The sequence below is a fragment of the Prionailurus viverrinus genome, unplaced genomic scaffold (assembly GCF_022837055.1).
Source record: "Prionailurus viverrinus isolate Anna unplaced genomic scaffold, UM_Priviv_1.0 scaffold_35, whole genome shotgun sequence".
Taxonomy (NCBI): Eukaryota; Metazoa; Chordata; class Mammalia; order Carnivora; family Felidae; genus Prionailurus; species Prionailurus viverrinus.
Genome location: NW_025927605.1, coordinates 5213760 through 5234218, shown reverse-complemented (window position 1 = coordinate 5234218; position 20459 = coordinate 5213760). Strand labels below are relative to the sequence as shown.

Genomic DNA, 20459 nt, shown 5'->3' with positions numbered 1-20459 from the left:
TCGTGGGGTAGATTCAATTACATGACTTTAAAACCTAGGAAACAGGCAAGCACAGCAGTATAAATGTATTTATAAGTTCAAAATTGACACTGATACTAAGTTACTGAAAAAATAAAACAACCTATGGATGACAGTTGCAACTTCATATCAACCACAGATCCATTTATTTATGTATTCATTTTAGTTGTATAATATAAAGAATATACTCATTTATGGAGATAAACAGCTGTGATCAACCAAATGTAATTTTGTGTGTTTTAAATTATTCTAAAATAAAAAGGACACAGCAAGATGTTACACTAAAAAAAAAAAAAAAAGATGCCATATATAAACATCTTAACATGTAGGATATGATTAGCACTTCAATTTGTCCTGTTAGTTTCACAAATTTTGTATAAGCCTCAGAATAAAGCTCTCCTGTCATCTCTGTTCAGTCAGTGTCCTTAGGTTGCCAGGACAACTGAAAAAAAAAATCAAGCTTTAAATATTCACTGCTTAAATCAGTATATTCTCAATATTGCATAATTGAAACAAGATACAGATAAAAAATGGATGCTAAGGCAGATATAAGATTTATCTTGAGGATAAATTAATGAAGATCAACACATGTGGAAGTAACTTTCATACAAGTGTGATGTATGTTATTACTAAACAAGGATAATTGAAGTGTAAAGGGGAAACAGCAATCGATAAACATGCATATTTACCAGGCCAATGAGAACTTGTGTCATATAATATTAGGAAAGTTTTATAGGGCTGTGCTGCCTTTTCCTTCTTAATGTTTTAAAATCTATAAGGGGTTACTGAGGAAGAAAGTTGAGGAAAGTCATATGTACCAATACTTCAAATTTTAGAAAGAATAGAATTTACTAAACTTTTATGTTTTCAAATTAGTCCAGAAAAAGAGAATGGCTCAAGAATGTACTTTGGTCACTTCAACAGTTTTGGGCAGACACATGAAGTCTTAGGAATGAGAATCATTTCATCACATTCTACGGAAGGGATGACTTATGCCCTAAGACCTGGGTGAAGGGAAAGAGTAAAATAAACTGATGACAGAACTGGTTCTTTACGCTTACCACCTGCACTTTCTGTCTGCTGAAAGGATAAAGGAAGTGAAACTAAAACAGCAAATGGTAGGTAGGGTATGTATTTATATGGTTGTGTGAATGTGTGTGTAACATATATCCACACAAATATCTATGGAGTGTATCTCTGTGTATCTGTGTGTACAGAATCTGAAGATGCCTAAGAACAGTTTCTTCCTATCACTGTAAGGTGATGGTTTCATGTTTACAACAGTTGTATAAGCTCTTCCTGTCAGGCCAAATATTTTCGTTTCATAAATGAAATTAGGCAAATTCTATAGTAACTATGACAGTCAGAATTAAAAGGAAGGGGTGATCAGAATTAAAAGGAATGTCATTCCTTTAACTCAGTCTTCAGGAGCCTCCTGAGCAGATCATTATCAGAACCATCCCTTAAGGGCTTGAAAGGGGAGGTTGCTTCACTTGCACAAAATATGGCCCTTTATGTGTCACCTTTAAACTAAACAACCACTATGCTCTCAAGTTTCAGGTAATCAAACAAGAGAAGGGTATGAGAAGAAGTTTTAGCAAAAACAAGGAAAGCCCTCATCAACTCTTTTTCATTGCAACGAGAGGCTCTCATTCCAAGGCAACACATATATGTAATTTTCCAGGCAAGAGAGAAAGGCTAAATATGTACTGTCAATGTTGTAGGAACCTGAGTGGTTTCAGCAAATTCTCTGAGCAAAATGCAGGGGAGTTTGGGGATAGACACAAAAAAAGCTGATAGTCTAAACAAGCCAAATGTGAACTACGAATACTACTTGGAAATTAAAAATTTAAAGAGTACATTTTGCTTGTCATCTGTTTGGATCAGTGGTTCCCAATAGTTATGACCCAATGATAGATGTTAATTGATCTAACTGCAGTTAATTTACCAAAAATATTTTAAGTACTGAAGTTTGTGAATAATTCACTTTGAAAAGAAAAAAAGAAAAGGGGTGGAGTTACAGTTCGCTTATTTGGAAGTCTGCAAGAGCTACCTTCTATATTATCTCTGTTAAAACCCTCAGGAGTGACTATTGTTAAACATGCAAAGAATCATCTGTGTGTTTACAGTGTCCCCAGGATTGAAGTAGAATAACCACTGGTCTTGATGACTAAAGCTCTTACAATATTACTGATATGAATTACTAATACAAAAGAATTGTGGGAAGGACTGCTTACTAAACAAGTCTGCAAGTTCAAAGTCACCAGTTCAGGACAGTGTGCACCTATGTACTTGAGAGCTTCGTCTTCTAGCTAGAAAGATTAAAAAGAGAAAATATGATTACTAACATTATTTCAAGGGATAAAGATTTAGGAATGTATACATTCATTAATACATTCTAAATACAGCCAACCAAATTTCAAAGAACAATGAATCAGAAACAATGACCTGTGATCACAGAAAGGTGGACTTCATATCATTAGTATGGTTATCAGTATTTTTCATCAGTTCCAACCACATCAAATTCATATGATCACCAAATCAAGGAAAAGATAAAATAAACACTGCCTAATGTTTATGGATTTTTCTTCTGATAAATTAAATATGCCTCACAGCATTTTGTTCAGGGATTATGAAGCTAAAATAATTTTCACACTTCTATGCTTCCTATATAAAGTTTTTTAAAAACAAACTTTTTGGGAGCAGGAGCTGAGAAAGGAATCCGGTTTATCTGCTGCTGGAAGATCAGTGCCATGTGTACAGTGCTGAGAACAGATGGCAAGTAATTGATTATAATGTATAATGGTGCATTCCAATCAATATTTTCCAGGATTCCATAAATAACCAGAAGCTCAAGCTGTTGTTTTAAGGCAGTCTCCCTTTCAAAGCGCTGTTTCAAACAATGGAACTCGTCCCATCATGGTCAAAGAGTAAGGGCACTTTTAACGGCATCCAAGGTATGGTTTCAGTAAGCATTAGTAAAATAATTTCTTAAGAGCCTAGCCCTACTTTGTCAATCACTTCTAAACTCACTTTTGATTATTTCCTTCCAGACACTGCCATGTCAATTCCTTATTTTTTTTTCCACAGTAAAATATGAAGATAGCAAAAATTTTTAATGACAAAATATGTTGGGATTTGTAATGTGACTGGCAGGAAGTAAACATCAACACTATAAAATGTAGGTTCTGTATATTTGGCACATTTAACCTGGTAGTCAAACAACCAGCGAAATTGCTAACTAAGCTGGCTTCCTTGCCTCTCCAGTTTAAGGTCTCAGACAATGGCAACATGGCAAGTTTCCTTTTCAGATTAAGTTGCAAGAGACCCTTCTTGCCTGAGGTGGATGTGTGGTGTGATTTTTTCTCCTCATCTTGCCTCCCCTCATAAATTTCTTTGGTCAGATGTTAATTCTTAGGTTTTTTTACTCTAAGGAAAACATTTTAGTATTTGGTAAGTATGTATCTTTGGCCAATAATATACAACTACATGTTCCTCAAGCCAATATCTTTGGACTGCCTACAAAGTCCATGGTTCTTCTAACATTCACAAGCACTACATGGAGTATTACCTGTGTGCAGCCTTTTAAGAATAAGGCCTTGAGACCCCCACAGCCTCTCACTAGTGCTTGGATGCCATCCTTGGTTACTTGGTCACACCAGGAAATGTTTAATTGCTCCAACAGTGGACATCCCTCACTTAGGACAAAACAAAATGAAACAAACATATGACTAAACCCAATTCCAAAGGTACCAAAGTCTCATTTTATTGGCTATTTAGTCAGGGAATGGCTACAGTCCCATGTTCTCCCCTAAGAATATATTTACTTAACATAGATTTAGAATATAGTCAACCAACAACAACAACAACAACAACAACAACAACAAAAACAACAAAGCATATTTATCAACACTTGTGGTGTTCACGTGGGACTATATCACTACAGGGGCTCTCTTAAATCCAGCTAAACTAGTAAGCACAAAGCACAATATTGTTTTTCAGATATGTTAGACTGTTATGGAGGTTTATCCTTTCCAAACATATTCTTTTTGCACTTATCACATCTTTAAAAGATCTGGAAAGTAAATGGGAATTAAGTGACCTGTTCAAGTTAACAGAGTAATTAGTGAAGAGTTTAGATTCAGATTCTTTATCAAATAATTCTATTACTTATCAGAGTAATAATGAGGATATTTACATTTTTATGTAAAAAATACAAAAGATCTATAAATTTTCCTTATCTGTGAAGTATCTGGAGTACTGCTTCCACAGGCTGAATTTAGGATATGTTGTGTTCGATCTCTGCCTTATATCAAATATTAGTTTCGTCTTTCATTTCTCACTTGAACTATGGAAGAATCTCAACTTCTAGGACATTCTTAGGAAAATACTGCTTTAATTGTTTTATAAAACGAAGGCAGAGGATCTTGGTTCAAGTTCATTCTTCAGCATTAAATAGTGTGACTTCAGGCAAGTCACTTTAGGAAACCGGCCTGAACTCCTCTTAATCTAAGATCAGCCATAGCCCCTCCTATGTTCTCCTCAAATGGATGCACTCACTTCTATAACAGAACTTATCATACTGTTTATTTTTTCTCCCACTAGGCTCTGAGCAGCTTAAGGGCAGCAACGATACCTTATTTACTTACATCTTATGGTTAAATCACAGTACCTGGCATTAAAAAATGTTTTAAGACTTTCTTAACTATAAAGTGTGTGTCCTATCTGCCCCACAAGGTTTTGAAATAAATGAAATCATTTATGTGAAAATATTTTGTAAACTGTAAGTGTTGTTATATTATCCTATTTATCATTCTACATGGCAAATGGCTTTAAATGCATATATTCAATATTCATAAGGAAAACTCTAGAGGAAGTCATATTTTTAGATTACTTACACTCAACTAAATCTACATTTCTTTTAATAGCTTAATTTTTACTATTCATGAACATAACCAATACATGGGGCTATAATTATTTATAAAAGGCTGATAAAAAAGTAAAGTTACAAAGAGAATGAGCATTTCACCTTCTTTTTAAGGTACATTTTCTGTAACGTACTTTAAAAATACATTAACATTAAAACAAAACTTATCAAACGCTTACTGTATGCCAGAAACTCTGCTAAGCGCTTTATATATATTAGGTTGAACTATATGAGGCCGTCATTTTTATAAGACAAAAGTTGTTAAATACTGGCAACTTTTACACGATTTGGCCTAATACTATCAAATAATAATAATACTGTTTAATCCTAACAGCACTATGAGATAGAAAGGAACAACTCAGGAGGGTTATATTTGTTTGAAGTACTTAGTTAATCACCTGGCTCCAGAGTGCTGCTTTAATCACTAAGCCACTAAGCTATAATGATATGTGGCATTTGGGGGGGGGGGGGGGGGGGGCGGGAATCAAGCCCTCATAAAAATCAAATCATTCATGTAGAAGTTGTGCCAGTCTGTTCAGAAATCCTAGTTACCTCTAGTCATTTCACCTGGATGTGTCCTGTAATTTGGGCAAGTGATAAAACAAAAAATCTATTCTGAACTATAGTACATATCCATAAAACATAGTTTCCTTCAATTCCAATTTAATTCAGTTATTTGAAATAAAAAAATAAGTATATTTGTTCTGATTATTGGACATTCTTGGTAGAAGACATTTACCTCAGAGCTTTAAGAGACATGTTTGTTATTGATGTACAGGAAGCCAAGTCAAGGTGCCTGAGTTTGGAACAGAACTTGCTAAGGCTAGTACATGTACTGAAAAATGGAAAAAGGAGAAAATAATGAATAAATAGGAACGCATCTTTAGTAAATCATGCACGATTCTCATAAACATGTGTCTGTACATAAGAACTATAAAATTTCCATACCCCAAATAAAAGCAGCTGTAAATCCTGGGCTCTTTCATGCTGAGGAAGAGGCAGGTGCCATTCGCAAAGAAGAAAGGCTGTGCTGTGTATGAGCGTTTGCATGAGGGGATCATGGTGCTTGATTCTCATTTGGAAATGTTTAACAGCAAACTACTCTGTGCTGATAAGAGACCTATATGCATTTGGCAAATACAGAAATACCAGAAAGCTAGCTAGTACTTGCCAGCAAGTGGTGCAACATGAAGACTGAAAGCTCTGTCTCTGCTCTTTCACTTAAATCTCTGCTTAAGATAACCTTTTACATGGCAGTATGAAATGGTTGGATTTTTGCAACTGTAAAGGACCAGTATTGGGCTCAAACAAGCTAAGTTATGTAATATTATTACCTACTTGCCTTTATGTTTTTTTGAAAAAGTAATCTCTTCCCTCAATGTGGGGCTTGACCTCATGACCCTCAGATCAAGAGTCACATGTTCTACTGACTGACCAGCCAGGTGCCCCTTTATAAATTTCTTCCCCCCCCCGCTTTATGAATTTCTTAAAGGCTCTTTTTCCACAGTAGTCAAGTTCTCAGTTTAATTTTTCTAACTTCTTATGGAAAATTTCAAATATACACAAGAGTGAATACAGAATGCACTTGTACCATTGTTAAGCTTTGACATTTATTAACATTCTACTATTTCTATTTCATCTATTTTCCTCTGCTTTTTGTTTCAGTATTTTAAAGCAAATCCCAGGGGCGCCTGGGTGGCTCAGTCGGTTAAGCAGTCCGACTTCGGCTCAGGTCATGATCTCATGGTCTGTGAGTTCGAGCCCCGCATCGGGCTCTGTGCTGACAGCTCAGAGACTGGAACCTGTTTCAGATTCTGTGTCTCCCTCTCTCTTTGACCCTTCCCTGTTCATGCTGTCTCTCTCTGTCTCAAAAATAAATAAACGTTAAAAAAAAAATTTAAAAATTAAAGCAAATCCCAGACTATTTCACCTGTAAATATTTCAGGACATCTTTCTAACGGATAATGACTTTAATTCCTTAATATCTGATAACCTGACTGTCCAAGTTTCCCTAATTGTCTTATAAATGCCTTCGTCAACGTGACCTGTTCAAATTAGGACCCAAATAAGAGTTGTACATTCTATTTGGCAGATATGTGTCTTAGGTCTTTGTATGGACCTGTGTTTCCATTTTTTCTGGGTAGATGCCTAGGATTAGCATTGCTAGGTCCTACACTATGTTTATGTTTGACTTTTTAAGAAACCACCACACTATTTTCCAAAGTGGCTGTACTATTTTACATTTCTACCAGCAATGCATGAATGCCCCAGTTTCTCCACATCTTTGCCAATACCTGGCACTCTCTTTTTCATTATAGTCATGTTAGGGGGTATGGATTGTAATCCCACTGTGGTTTTATTGTGCAACAAACACCCTTTCCTGTGCTTATTAGCCATTCATCTCTTTCCTTGGTGAAAATCTACCCAAATGTTTAGCCCAATCTTTAACGGGATTGCCTTATTATTGATTGTAAGAGTTCTCTGTATACTTTTAATACAGGTGTTTAATTTCTTTCAGTAATGTTTTGCTGTTTTCAAGCACTTCTTTTAGAATTATGTTATCTGTGAATAAACACGGTTTACTTCTTTCCTGTCAGTTTTCTTTCCTTCCTTCCTTCCTTCCTTCCTCTCTCTTTCTTTTCTTTCCTTCTCTCTCTCTCTCTCTCTCTCTCTCTTTCTTTCTTTCTTGTTCTCCCAAGCTTACTGCATTGGCTAGAATCTCCAACAGAATGTTGGCAGAAATGGTGACATGGAACATCTTTACCTTGGTCTTGACCTTAGGGTAAAGTCTTTCATCATTACGTATGATGTTAGCAGCAGGTTGTTCATAGATGGTTTTGATCAGATTGAGTAAACTCCCTTCTATTTCTAGTTTGTTGAGAATTTTTTTATCACAAATAGGTGTTGCATTTGCCATGTATTTTTTTTCTGTATCCGATGATGTATTAATTATCTACTATTACTTAACAAATTACTCCCCAAACTGAGCAGCTTAAAACAACATTTATTATCGCATGGTTTTTGTGGGTCAGGAATACAGGCACAGGCAGCTTTAGCAGGGTGCCTCTGACTCAGGATGTCTCACAGGCTGCAATTAAGGTCTTGGTCACAGTTGCATTCATCTCAAAGGTTAACTGGGTGCAAATTCCCTTCCAAGCTTATTTTAGGTGGCTGTTGGCAGACCTCAGCAGATCCAATTCCAAGCTCACTCATTTGGTTTTTGATAGGTTTCAGGTCCTTGCTGGCTGCTGGCCACACCTTAAGTTCCTTGCTACATGGACCTCTCCACAGAGCTACTCACAACAGGGCAGGCTGCTTCCTCCAGAGCCACAGCCCTGAGAGAAAGCAGAGCAAGACAGAATCACAGTCTTTGGTACTTAACCTCCAAAGTGACATCCAATCTCTTTTGCAGTATTCTATTGTTAGAAATGAGTCACTAGGTCCAGTCCACGTTCATGGGGAAAGATTACATAAGGGTGTGAGTACTAGGAGTCAGGGGTTATTTGGGGGCCATTTTAGAGGCCACCACACACTGAGATGATCATGTAGTTCCTGTCCTTTATTCCAAGGGGCAGTAAATCTCACCAGCTGCCTGTTTTTATATGGCTCACAAGTCAAGAATGGTTTTGATATTTTCAAAGGGTTGAAAAAAAATTTTTAAAGATCTTGTGACATGTGAAACTTGCATGAAATTCAAATCTCATTGTACAGAAATAAAGCTTTATTGGAGCACACTTATGCTTAATTGTTTATGTATACTCTATGGCTGCCTTTGTAAAACATATTGGCAGGGTTGGGTGCTGTGACAGAGACTGTATGGCCAATGAAGCCCTAAAAATATTTCCTTATCTGGCCCTGTTCAGAAAGTCTACTGACCTCTACTTTATTCTACTAATTATTATGAGATATTATATTTAATTGATTTTCAGATATTAAGCCACACTTGTATTTCTGGGGTAAATCCTGCTTGGTTATGATTCCAAATCCTTTCTTATGTTGCTAGATTTAGTTTGCTAAAATTCTGTCAAGTATTTTTGTGGCTCTGTTTCTGAGAAAGAACAATTAGTAGATTTCCTTTTATTGTGATGTCTTTGGTATCAGAAAAATACTGGCCTCATAAAATGAGTTATGAAATATTTCCTATTTCATTTTATGAATCAGTTTGAAAACTGCTATTATTTCTTCTGTAAATATTTTTTAATGTTTATTTTTTTAAATTTATTTTGGGGGGTGGAGGAAGGAGAAGGAGAGAAGGAGAGAGGGAGAGAGAATCCCAAGCAGTCTCCACGATTAGCATGGAACCCAACGTGGGGCTAGATCTCACCACTGTGAGACCATGACCTAAGCCGAAATCAAGAATCAGATGCTTAACCAAATGAGCCATCCAGGTGCCCCTCTTCTTTAAATATTTGATGGAATTCACCAGTGAAGACATCTGGGCCTGGGCTTTTCTTTATGGGATTCTTTTCAATTATTCACTGAACTTACTTGTTACTGATCTATTCAGATTGTCTTAATCTGTCTTTTGGGTAAAATATTTAGTGCTCTCCTTGATAATCTAGGTCTTCTCTTTTATTTTCTTCGTCTGAGTCTGTCAATTTGGGGTTTTTTTTCCCCCCAAGAAACCAGCTTTTGGTTTCAGTACTGTTTTTGTTTCCTATTTTGTTGATATCTCATCTAATTTTTTAAAAAGTAATCTCTGTACTCAACGTGAGGCTTGAACTCACCACCCCGAGGTCAAGAGTCACATGCTCTATCAGCTGAGCCAGCGATGAACCCCTAGATCCTCTATTTTAAACCTTTCTTTTCTAACATAAGCATTTGAAACTACATTTTTCTCTAAAGTATTGCCTTTGGAATAGCCCACAAGTTTCAAATATTATGTTTTCATTATCACACAGCAAAACATATTTTCTAGTTTTCTTTGTAATCTATTCTTGGACCCATGTTCTCTTTTTTTTTTCCAATATATGAAATTTATTGTCAAATTGGTTTCCATACAACACCCAGTGCTCATCCCAAAAGGTGCCCTCCTCAATACCCATCACCCACCCTCCCCTCCCTCCCACCCCCCATCAACCCTCAGTTTGTTCTCAGTTTTTAAGAGTCTCTTATGCTTTGGCTCTCTCCCACTCTAACCTCTTTTTTTTTTTTCCTTCCCCTCCCCCATGGACTTCTGTTAAGTTTCTCAGGATCCACATAAGAGTGAAAACATATGGTATCTGTCTTTCTCTGTATGGCTTATTTCACTTAGCGTAACACTCTCCAGTTCCAACCACGTTGCTACAAAGGGCCATATTTCATTCTTTCTCATTGCCACATAGTACTCCATTGTGTATATAAACCTAAATGTCCATCAACTGATGAATGGATAAAGAAATTGTGGGCCCATGTTACTCTGAAGGATAATATTTAACTTTCAAAATTTCAAGAAATGTTACTCATTTCTACTTTAATTCTGTTGAGGACATGGCACTACACTCACTATGATTTCAATCCTAAATTCACTGAAAAATTTTTTATGGTCCATTATTTGGTGTGTCTCACTAAATATTCTAAGTGCACTTGAAAAGAACACTTACTCTGATGCTTTCTGGTATAGCATTCTGTTTAAGTGTCAATTAGGACAAGTTCATTGACAGTGTTGCTCAAGTCTTCTAGAGCTTTACTGTTTTTTGGTCTACTTGATTTGTCATTTACTTTCTAGTATCTTTTCCATCTACACTTTTCCTGAAGTTTACATCATCTCATGTTACTAACCATTCCAAGTTTCCTGTGATTAGTGATTGTAATAGTATATCCTCTCTCATCCTTTTACTTCAATCTCCATATTATCTTTAAGTTTTTGCACAAATTCTTGAGCATGTTTCTACTTGCTATTTTTAAACCCTTTTTATTGGTCAATTTTATAACCTCTGTCATTTCTGGACCTGTTACTATTGACTGGTTTTTCTTCTGGTATCATTTCATGCTTTTTTGCATGTCTTGTAATTTTCATTGAATGCTGGAAATTCTGTATGCTGAGTGTCTAGGCTTTGTTGTCTTTATTTTTAAAGTTTATTTATTTTGAGAGAGACAGAGGGAGAGAGGGAGAGAGCATTCCAATGCAGGGCTTGACCTCACAACCATGAGATCATGACCTGAGCCAAAATCAAGGGCTGGACACTTAACCACTGAGCTACCCAGGCACCCCATGCTATGTTGTCTTCTTTAAAAGAATGTTAACTTGGCAGGCAGCTAAATTAGGTATGGATCAATTTGACCCTGAATTTTTTCTTTTAACCTTTACTGGGACAGGTCCAGTCTAGCTTTACTACAAAGGCGTGACCTTTCTGAAGTCTCTATTAAATATCCCAAGGTATTCAATGAACATTCTTCATTTTGAACTTCTCTCAGCCTTACCTAAGCTCTGGCAATTTCTCAGTTTACAGTTTCCTGGTAATTGTTCCTTCCTTTTAGATGTTTTCTACCCAGCTTTGTGGGGTCTCAATATGTCCATTTATAGATTACTATTCAGCCAGATCAATGTAGATTTCTGTAGCCTTTTTGAGTAGTTCTCCCATCTTAAGATAAAAATTCCAGCCACTTTTGTGTTCCTGAACTCTGATCTCTTATTCTTCAAATCAGCCAGAACCTTGTTCTCTGTTTGGGTTCTTTCTCCTTATACCATCTGGAAAACACCACCAGGCAGAAAGCCAGGGTGGTCATAGGGCTCACCTAATTGCTCAGTCCTGTGCTGCATATTGTCCAACATCTGAAACTGGTTCTTTGATATGTTTTGTACAGTTTTACAGTTGTTTATGGCAGGAGGGCATTTATTGTCATGGCAGAAGCAGAAGTCTTCATTTTTGCTTTTTAAAGTTTGTGTCTTTTTCTTATATATGATGTTTAAAATATTGTGTTTCTGAAGTCACTAGAAGCAGCAAAAATCTGAACTGGCCAGTGGTTATTTGATGATTTTAAGATATTAAGTTTTTTTATAGGAGTGATAAAATTAACATGCTTATGTTAAAAGCTTTTATCTTTTAGAAATATATGCTTACAGATTAAAATAATATGATGTCTAGGACTTTTTTCAAAGTAAGAAAAATTTGGGGATATAGATGAAACAAGACTGACCATCAAGTGGTAATTTCTCAATTATCAATTTGAAGGTGGGTGATGTGTTCAGTACACTGTTTTGTCTACTTTGGTATATATTTAAAACTTTTCATAAGAAATAAAAGTCAGGGCGCTGGAGTGGCTCAATCGGTTAAGCATTTATCTGACTCTTGATTTTGGCTCAGGTCATGATTGTACAGTTCACTTTGTGGGTTTGAGCCCTGCATTGGGCTCTGCATGGAGTGTAGAGCCTGCTTGGGATTCTCTCTCTGTCTGCCCCTCTCCACTGTGCTCTCTTTGTCTCTCTCTCAAAATAAATAAATAAAACTTAAAAAAAAAAAAAAAAAAAGAGGGGCGCCTGGGTGGCTCAATCAGTTAAGCATCCAACTTCAGCTCAGGTCATCTCATGGTTTGTGAGTTCAAGTGCCACTGTTGACACACAGACCATATGTCTCCCTCTTTCTCTGCCCCTCCCAGCTTGTGCACTCTCTCAAAAATAAATAAACATTAACAAAACAAAAAAACAAAAAAACAAAAAAACTTACTGCTTCTTGGCCTTTAGGCTAAAATCAAGTGTAAAAAAAAAAAACCTTAAAAAAAAGAAATCAAAAGTCAGTAGAAGTAATTTCTCTCTGTGGTTATAGCTCCAACTTGATATGATTGGGTTCATGTGTTTTATTTTGGTTTCAATTTTTAGGGACTGCTTTGATTTCTTTTTGACTTAATTCATATTTTAATTATGTATGTAAAACATTTACATAGCTATTAAAGGAAAACTACAAAACTTGATACTTCAGAGTCTTCCTTTCATCCCTGTCTCTGTGTTTATTCTCTTACCCACAGGTCACCATTTTTACTCATTTTTATAATCTTTAAATTGTTTCTTTTTGAAAATATAAGTAAACATGGGTATTTACTGGCTCTGCAAAAAGTATCTTATACAAACTCCTCTGCAGTTTGCTTCCTTAATTTAAACAGTATGTCCTAGAGATCATTCCAGAATACTATATACTCTCCTCATTCCTTTGATTTAACGGTCCTCTACTGATTGATATTTGGGTTCTTTCCCATATTTTGCTATTGAAAATAATGTAGTATTTGTTATTACAAACAGTAAAAATAAATATCTTTGCACATAAATTGTACTACATTTTTGTCAGTTTATCTTTGGTATATAGAATAGATTCTTAGAAAATTATTCTTAGTGTAAATTATGTCACTTTTATTTTTACCAAAGTAGCCAAAATTTTAATCTCTGTAATATTAAGTATTCAAAAGAAAAAAATAAACAGGTAATTTATCTAAAGTAAATGGAGGGCTACTGGTATAAAGTCATGGTTGGGGGAGGAGTTAGATATGTTACTCATGTTAAAGGTCAAATCAATCCACAGAAATAATACTTGTTAGAATAACCACAGTAGAATAACCATAGTTTTTGTCTTTCAGACATTTTTTTTTAGTAAAAGTTAATAATGTTGTGACCTCAAAGAAAGTACTGAAATAAACAATCTGTACCCTCTGTTTCAATTCTAAAGATCCCATCTCTTTCATGAGGCCTTTCTGAACAGGAACATTCACTAAATAATCCTGGCCCCCCTCCCTGTATAAACATGTTTCCTCAATGGCTTCACTTCATCTCATAACAGGCAACAATTTCCCTATATAATATTTAAATGTTATTTGATACATATCACCAATAGATAACCTGGGACTGAATTGGGCAGGGCAGGGCAGGGGCTGAATGTTTTTTATGTCTACCTTCCACATCTATTAGGTCTGTGACAGTAAGCTCTCAAGGATGAACAACTGTTTTATTCCATTTATACTGTACCTGACACAGACATAGCACATTTAAAGGGTCATTTAACAAATGCTCTCAGTATCGATGATCACAAGTTGTTTTGTACGTATTTAAGATTTTCTATCTTTTTACAGAATTACTGGTTTACCCTGCCTTTTGAATGAAAGCTACTAGTATCTTCTTGAAACATAAGTAGTCCTAGTAATTTCTAGTATTAGTATCCCTACTGCATATACACGGACTCCAATTTTTAAGTTTCACTTTAAATATCAAGATAGGACTTGGGTCAGATTCCAAAACTAGTTTCTTATGCCATTTCTATTTTAATGTTTTCTCCTTTCAAAATATCTTTCCTCTGTAAGGTCAAAATGAAATTTGCTAAATATATTTAATAGCCCACATTTAAAGCTAGCATAGGCGGGAAACAAGGGGCTATGATTCACCCCTCTAAAACATAAAATACTTACGCATCTGTAGTCTTCGTACACCCATTTAGATTCAGTACTTCAATGTTCCTACAATTTTGTGCAAAGGTCCTTTACAGGGAAGAAAGTTAAAGGTTTGAAACAAAATAGCCACAATTTTAAGCATTACAAAAAATAATAAAAGATATTATTGGTAATATTGGATGTTGATACAAAAGTAACTCACAATTATGAAAATAAATTCATTTTCAACCACAAACTTTTATTTTTATCTTTTTAACATGAAATTTGTCAAATTGGTTTCCATACAACACCTAGTGCTCATCCCAAAAGGTGCCCTCCTCAATACCCATCACCCACCCTCCCCTCCCTATCACCCCCCATCTACCCTCAGTTTGTTCTCAGTTTTTAAGAGTCTCTTATGCTTTGGCTCTCTCCCTCTCTAACCTCTTTTTTTTTTTTTTCTTCCCCTCCCCCATGGACTTCTGTTAAGTTTCTCAGGCTACACATAAGAGTGAAAACACATGGTATCTATCTTTCTCTGTATGACTTATTTCACTTAGCATAACACTCTCCAGTTCCATCCATGTTGCTACAAAAGGCCATATTTCATTCTTTCTCATTGCCGTGTAGTATTCCATTGTGTATATAAACCACAAATTCTTTATCCATTCGTCAGTTGATGGACATTTAGGCTCTTTCCACAATTTGGCTATTGTTGAGAGTGCTGCTATAAACACTGGGATACAAGTGTCCCTATGCATCAGCACTCCTGTATCCCTTGGGTAAATTCCTAGCAGTGCTATTGCTGGGTCATAGGGTAGCTCTATTTTTAATTTTTTGAGAAACCTCCACACTGTTTTCCAGAGTGGCTGCACCAGTTTGCATTCCCACCAACAGTTCAGGAGGCTTCCCATTTCTCCACATCCTCTCCAGCATCTATAGTCTCCTGATTTGTTCATTTTGGCCACTCTGACTGGCGTGAGGTGATACCTGAGTGTGGTTTTGATTTGTATTTCCCTGATGAGGAGCGACGCTGAGCATCTTTTCATGTGCCTGTTGGCCATCTGGATGTCTTCTCTAGAGAAGTGTCTATTCATGTTTTCTGCTCATTTCTTCACTGGATTATTTGTTTTTCGGGCAACCACAAACTTTTAAACATTGATCTTTTTGTTGACCAAGGTTACAATTACCCTACCTTTGAGTTAACAAATTAAGAACAATTTTTACTCAAGACTCCAAAAGAACCATTTATGATATGAGGAATCTGGCTTTTGGCAGGAGGTATTTGTTCTTGTTTTATTCTCAAAACCATACATCCCAGTACTGGATATTTTTGTGCTATAAATAATATGTGTATGTTTGGCTTCAGAATAGCTTAAGAATACACAAAATTATTTTAGCTTTTTCTGGGTGAGATGGTGCTGTTCTTTACTTATTCAAGAAGATCAGTTAATCAATAATCATGTTCTTACCTTAATGCATTGTCTCCTACTCCAAGACACCCACGAAGACTTAACTTTCGTAAAAAGCCCCCACATCGTTTTGAAATATTCTCCACTACCCGGCCCTGTAAAGAAAAAAACAGGTAAACAAAAATAAGCCACCACATTGTTTTTGAAGAGAACACATCATTTTTAATAATCTATAAACAAAGGCTTCTACTTGATTTAAAAACTTAATTCAATAAAGAAATGTCAACTTATTTGAGAAACCTTTCCTGATTAACTTATCTACCCCAAACAGGCTCAAACCCTATTTGTTTATTTTGTTCAATTTGTAAGGCACTCTCTAGTTGAGGAAATGGTTCTCTGTAGTTCTGTAGTTTTATGCCACTATGTTAATGTAGGCTGCTCTACTGGTCAAACTGCAGCTACTGAAGGACATTAGCTTCCTTGATTATTTCTGAATCCTCTCCAAAGTGTTACTAGAGTACTCTGAATACAGCAGAGACTCAATGGACACTTATCAAAAGCTTGCTGAGTGATTCTCTGGGCCATGTTGCTTTAAACATTTATATCCATGAAGAGTAGACAACTGTGAAAAATATAAGAATCCTGCATAATGTCAGTGGCTATTATTTTAAAAGCACTTTCTGTAGAAATGGAACGTTCTGTGTGTAACGGTAAATTCATGTGAGGCTTTTTAAAAACTTTTTTTTTCTATTTTTTTTAAATGTTTATTTTTGAGAGACAGAGTGGGCAGGGCAGAGGGAGAGGGGGAGACACAGAATCCAAAGCAGGCTCCAGGCTCTGAGCTGTCAACACAGAGCCCAACGCAGGGCTTGAACTCATAAACCTTGATATCATGACCCGAGCTGAAGTCAGATGCTTAACTGACTAAGCCACCCAGGCACCCCTTTTTTCTATCTTTTTAAGTGCTTGCTTGCTTGCTTATTTATTTATTTATTTATTTATTTATTTATTTATTTATTGAGAGAGAGAGAGAGAGAGAGAGAGAGAGAGAGAGAGAAAGCTTGAATGGCAGAGGAAGAGGGAGAGAAAAGTACAGAGCCTGCTGTGGGACTCGATCATACAAACTGTGAGATCATGACCTGAGCTGAAAGCAAGAGTCGGACACTTAACTGACTGAGTCATTCAGGTGCCCCTAAAAACTTCTTATATGGATCCACAAGTTTCACTGCAACTTATAAAAAAAATTTTTTTTAATCTAAATCTAAATCTTATTTTATTCTTATAACAAATGAGGAAGCTATTATTTCTCCTGACAAGAAAACCAAGGACCACAGAGCTCAGGTTCATGTTAAAATAATCTTAAGCTTAAGCCATTATCCTTCTCCAGTTTAGAGATAATAGGCTATACTAAGATGAAATACAGGGGAAAAGTGAGAAGGGGAAAAGAAAAATCTCTTCCTAGCAAAAATAATTCATTAAATGATTTGGCTTTATTCTTTTTTTGTTCTCCACAAAAACTGTCTGTAGGCTCCCAAAAAACCAAAATGCTCATCTCAAGAAGAATTTATGCAAATATCATCCCCCAACAAACTGTTAAGTCTACTCATTCTTCAATAAGAAAATATAAAAAGACTCCCTTACAATGAGCAAATGTGTTCACATTTCCACCACAAAAATAAAAGCAAAAAATTGTAGTCCTATTAATACTAAATAACTTAGTATTCTATAAGTAAAACAGTTCCGCTTATTCTCAAAAACTGAGCAAGCTGTTGGGAACATTGCAAGTTCCCATGAAGTTCAGATGCACTGAAATTAATAGTTTCTCTCTCCAGGGAAAGGAGATTTATATGGTTGGGGCTAATCTGTTCCATGCTGTAATTACATTCTAACATGAGAAATGGGGCCACACACCACATAATTATACCTCAATATCCCTCTGGAAATCAAACAGGTCAATTCGCTGCCAGTTACTGCCATCCAGAGCCAGAACATTCCAGGCCTGTTTTGAAGAAAAAGAGACAAAATGAGCAGAAGCTCAAGGGGGGAAATCAACAATAGGCAAGTTCACAATTCAAACTAATGATTGAAATTGACCAAAAAACTTCTCAGCACCCCCCATCCCACGCCCACCACCATTAACTCCCAAAAGGTCTGTCTTATTTCTGATTCATAGTTTACCCAATTAGATTATCTCAAAAATGAGTGGGTATAGAAACTAGCAGCTGGGGTGGGGTGGGAGGTGGGGGGAAGCTGGGAAAGGACAGGTTGTGATAAGGATCCTAATCAGAAACTCTTTTCTAACTGGAAGATTTAGTTTCTAATTTGTGTGGATCATTCCGTATTTTAATGAGAAAGCCTTTAAAAGTTTTCCCTATTAAAGTATAAACAAAAGTCTTAGTATTGTTGAGTTATAAACTTAGCATATCACCTCTTACTGGAACACACTGAAACAGAGTCAATACTGAGATACAAGAAAGGAAACTGTGCATGACAGGTTCCTTTCTAGAGTCCCCTTTTTTTTTTTAAGTTTATTTATTTATTTTGACAAAGCAAGTGAGCAGGGGAGGGGCAGAGGGAGGGAGAGAGAGAATCCTAAGCAGGCCTAAACAGGGCTAGATTCCATGATGGGGGGGGGCGGGGGGCAGGGGAGGGAGAGGGCGACAGAGGATCCAAAGCAGCTTCTGCACTGACAGCAGAGAGCCTGCGGGGCTTGAACTCACGAACCATGAGATCATGACCTAAGCCAAAGTTGGAAGCTTAACTGACTGTGCCACTCAGGCACCCCTAGAATCTTTTTTTAAAAGAACAAATTCATTAACTACTTAAAGTACAGAGAACAACAGGATAACTACTGATGTGCCAAGTCTCCATTTAATGAAAATTGGTGTTGTGCTTTCCTTTAAGTTAAAACATAATAGGGAAGAGAAACCTACAAATGAAAACAATTAAAATTCACTCAAATCAACATTTGTGACATGAGACCCTGCAACGAAACATGTTTAGACACTGGCCTGGGTATTTTGTTTCTCAATGATGACCTCAGCTTCATACGGAGATATTAAGGAAACCCTATTCATTTGTACCAGCCATGTCTAAAGCAACCACTCAAGTACAGGGGACAAAAAAGTCATGAAGAGAAAACATCAGAATACTGCTGATGGTTTCCAAAGTAGCTGATACACAGATTTAGTAGGTTTTTATGATGCAGAATTACATTAAAGTTAGCAAGACACCGTGAATTTTTGATGGTAAGTTTTATGGGTTATTTTGAGGGAAGTAGTGTTGGTTATTTGAAAACCTGCACACACCTACAAAGATAAAAACCATACTTTATAATAGAACCGTGTTATATATCCAGCACCTAGGACTGTATCTGATACACAGTAGTTTCTCAGTGTTTATTAACCGAAAAAGCAAAAAGCCATTTCCAGCTTATAAAAAAAAGATGACTGCAGGTGTTCATTCATTTTAAGTTAATCATTATATATCTGTATCACAAAAGAGAGTTGAATGGTTCATAAAACAAATTTCCCATAACACAACACAGAATCCACTCTATATTAGTAGCAGCCGGTAAGATTATGACGTTTCAGTTTTGTCAAACAATGTCAATTAACAAAAATAGATAATTAAGTGAAATAAAAAACTTAGAGAATGCCCTATAGTTTTTTAATAAATTAATTTCTAGCTATTATCTTTTGATAATATGAGAAACTGAAAACAATTGATAATTGAAAGTAATATGGGGAAAAAAATGAGAATTAGATTCTCAAGAGCCTCTGTGTGTGGGATGTGTGTGTGTGTGTGTGTGTGTGTGTGTGTGTGTGTGTGTATAAAATGAATTAGGAAAACTTAATGAAACACTATTTTGTTATAATTCAGAGGAGAGCCTAACCTTTTGATTTGCACGTATAATACTTTTTTCTTGAAAATGTTTCCTGTTTACATTAAACAAATAGTCAAGAGTTCCAAAAAACTGGGGAGCTTGGGTGGCTCACTTGGTTAAGTGTCTGACTCTTGATTTCAGCTCAGGTCACGATGTCAGAGTTGAGTTCAAGCCCCGCACTAAGCTCTACGCTAGCAGAGGGGAGCAGAGGGGAGATTTTCTCTCTCTCTCCCTCTCTCTCTGCCCTCCCTCCCGTCTCTCTCAGAAAAAACAAAACAAACAAACAAACAAAAAAAACAAAAAATTGATAGAGACATATAGTAGAATCTTACTATAGAATTATATAGGTTTGGGAATGCCATGGATGAAATAACATTCTCTGAAACATACAACATCTGAAGTAAATGATCTGCCTACTACAGATCTCCCCCATAATCACATCAATCATTCTTACCCTGGAGACCTGAGCACAGCGACACAAGGTAACAACATCCAGAAAAGAAAATATCCTAAAAAGAGAGGGAGACAAGCTTTATTATATGATAAATGAGTTTCTCTTGATTTTTACCTATAAATAACTTGGCTATGTTAATACATGCACGAAAAGAGAGAAGTTCTTCTGAACAAACACAAAAGCTGGAGCAACTTACAACTTAATACTGCCCATATAAAACATTGGGCAATCTTTTACTTGAGAATGTACGTACAAGTACCATACAAGTTCAATTACTTACATCAAGGGATGATAAAATATTTCTAACTGATATAATTTGTTAAAAGCAAAAAAATAATTTTCACACTTCTGGCTATCCAAAAAAGGGCTAGGGGAGGGATAACTTTATAAAGAATTTTATGGTTATGAGGGAAAAAAAGATTAAATAATAGA

At 36.1% G+C, this 20459-nt stretch overlaps 1 protein-coding gene across 5 annotated transcripts in view; it reads right to left on the bottom strand.

Moving 5' to 3' along the window:
* The window catches only part of FBXL20 (F-box and leucine rich repeat protein 20), a 101397-nt gene that overhangs the window by 12590 nt on the left and 68348 nt on the right, over positions 1-20459 (bottom strand). For all 5 annotated transcript variants that reach the window (XM_047845403.1, XM_047845405.1, XM_047845406.1 and 2 more), the window contains 7 exons: positions 20028-20082; positions 17612-17686; positions 15748-15842; positions 14315-14383; positions 5685-5780; positions 3590-3716; positions 2256-2330 (listed from right to left, as the gene is read on the bottom strand). In XM_047845403.1, coding sequence (XP_047701359.1) covers positions 2256-2330; positions 3590-3716; positions 5685-5780; positions 14315-14383; positions 15748-15842; positions 17612-17686; positions 20028-20082 — 592 coding nt within the window. The remainder of the gene's footprint in view (positions 1-2255; positions 2331-3589; positions 3717-5684; positions 5781-14314; positions 14384-15747; positions 15843-17611; positions 17687-20027; positions 20083-20459) is intronic.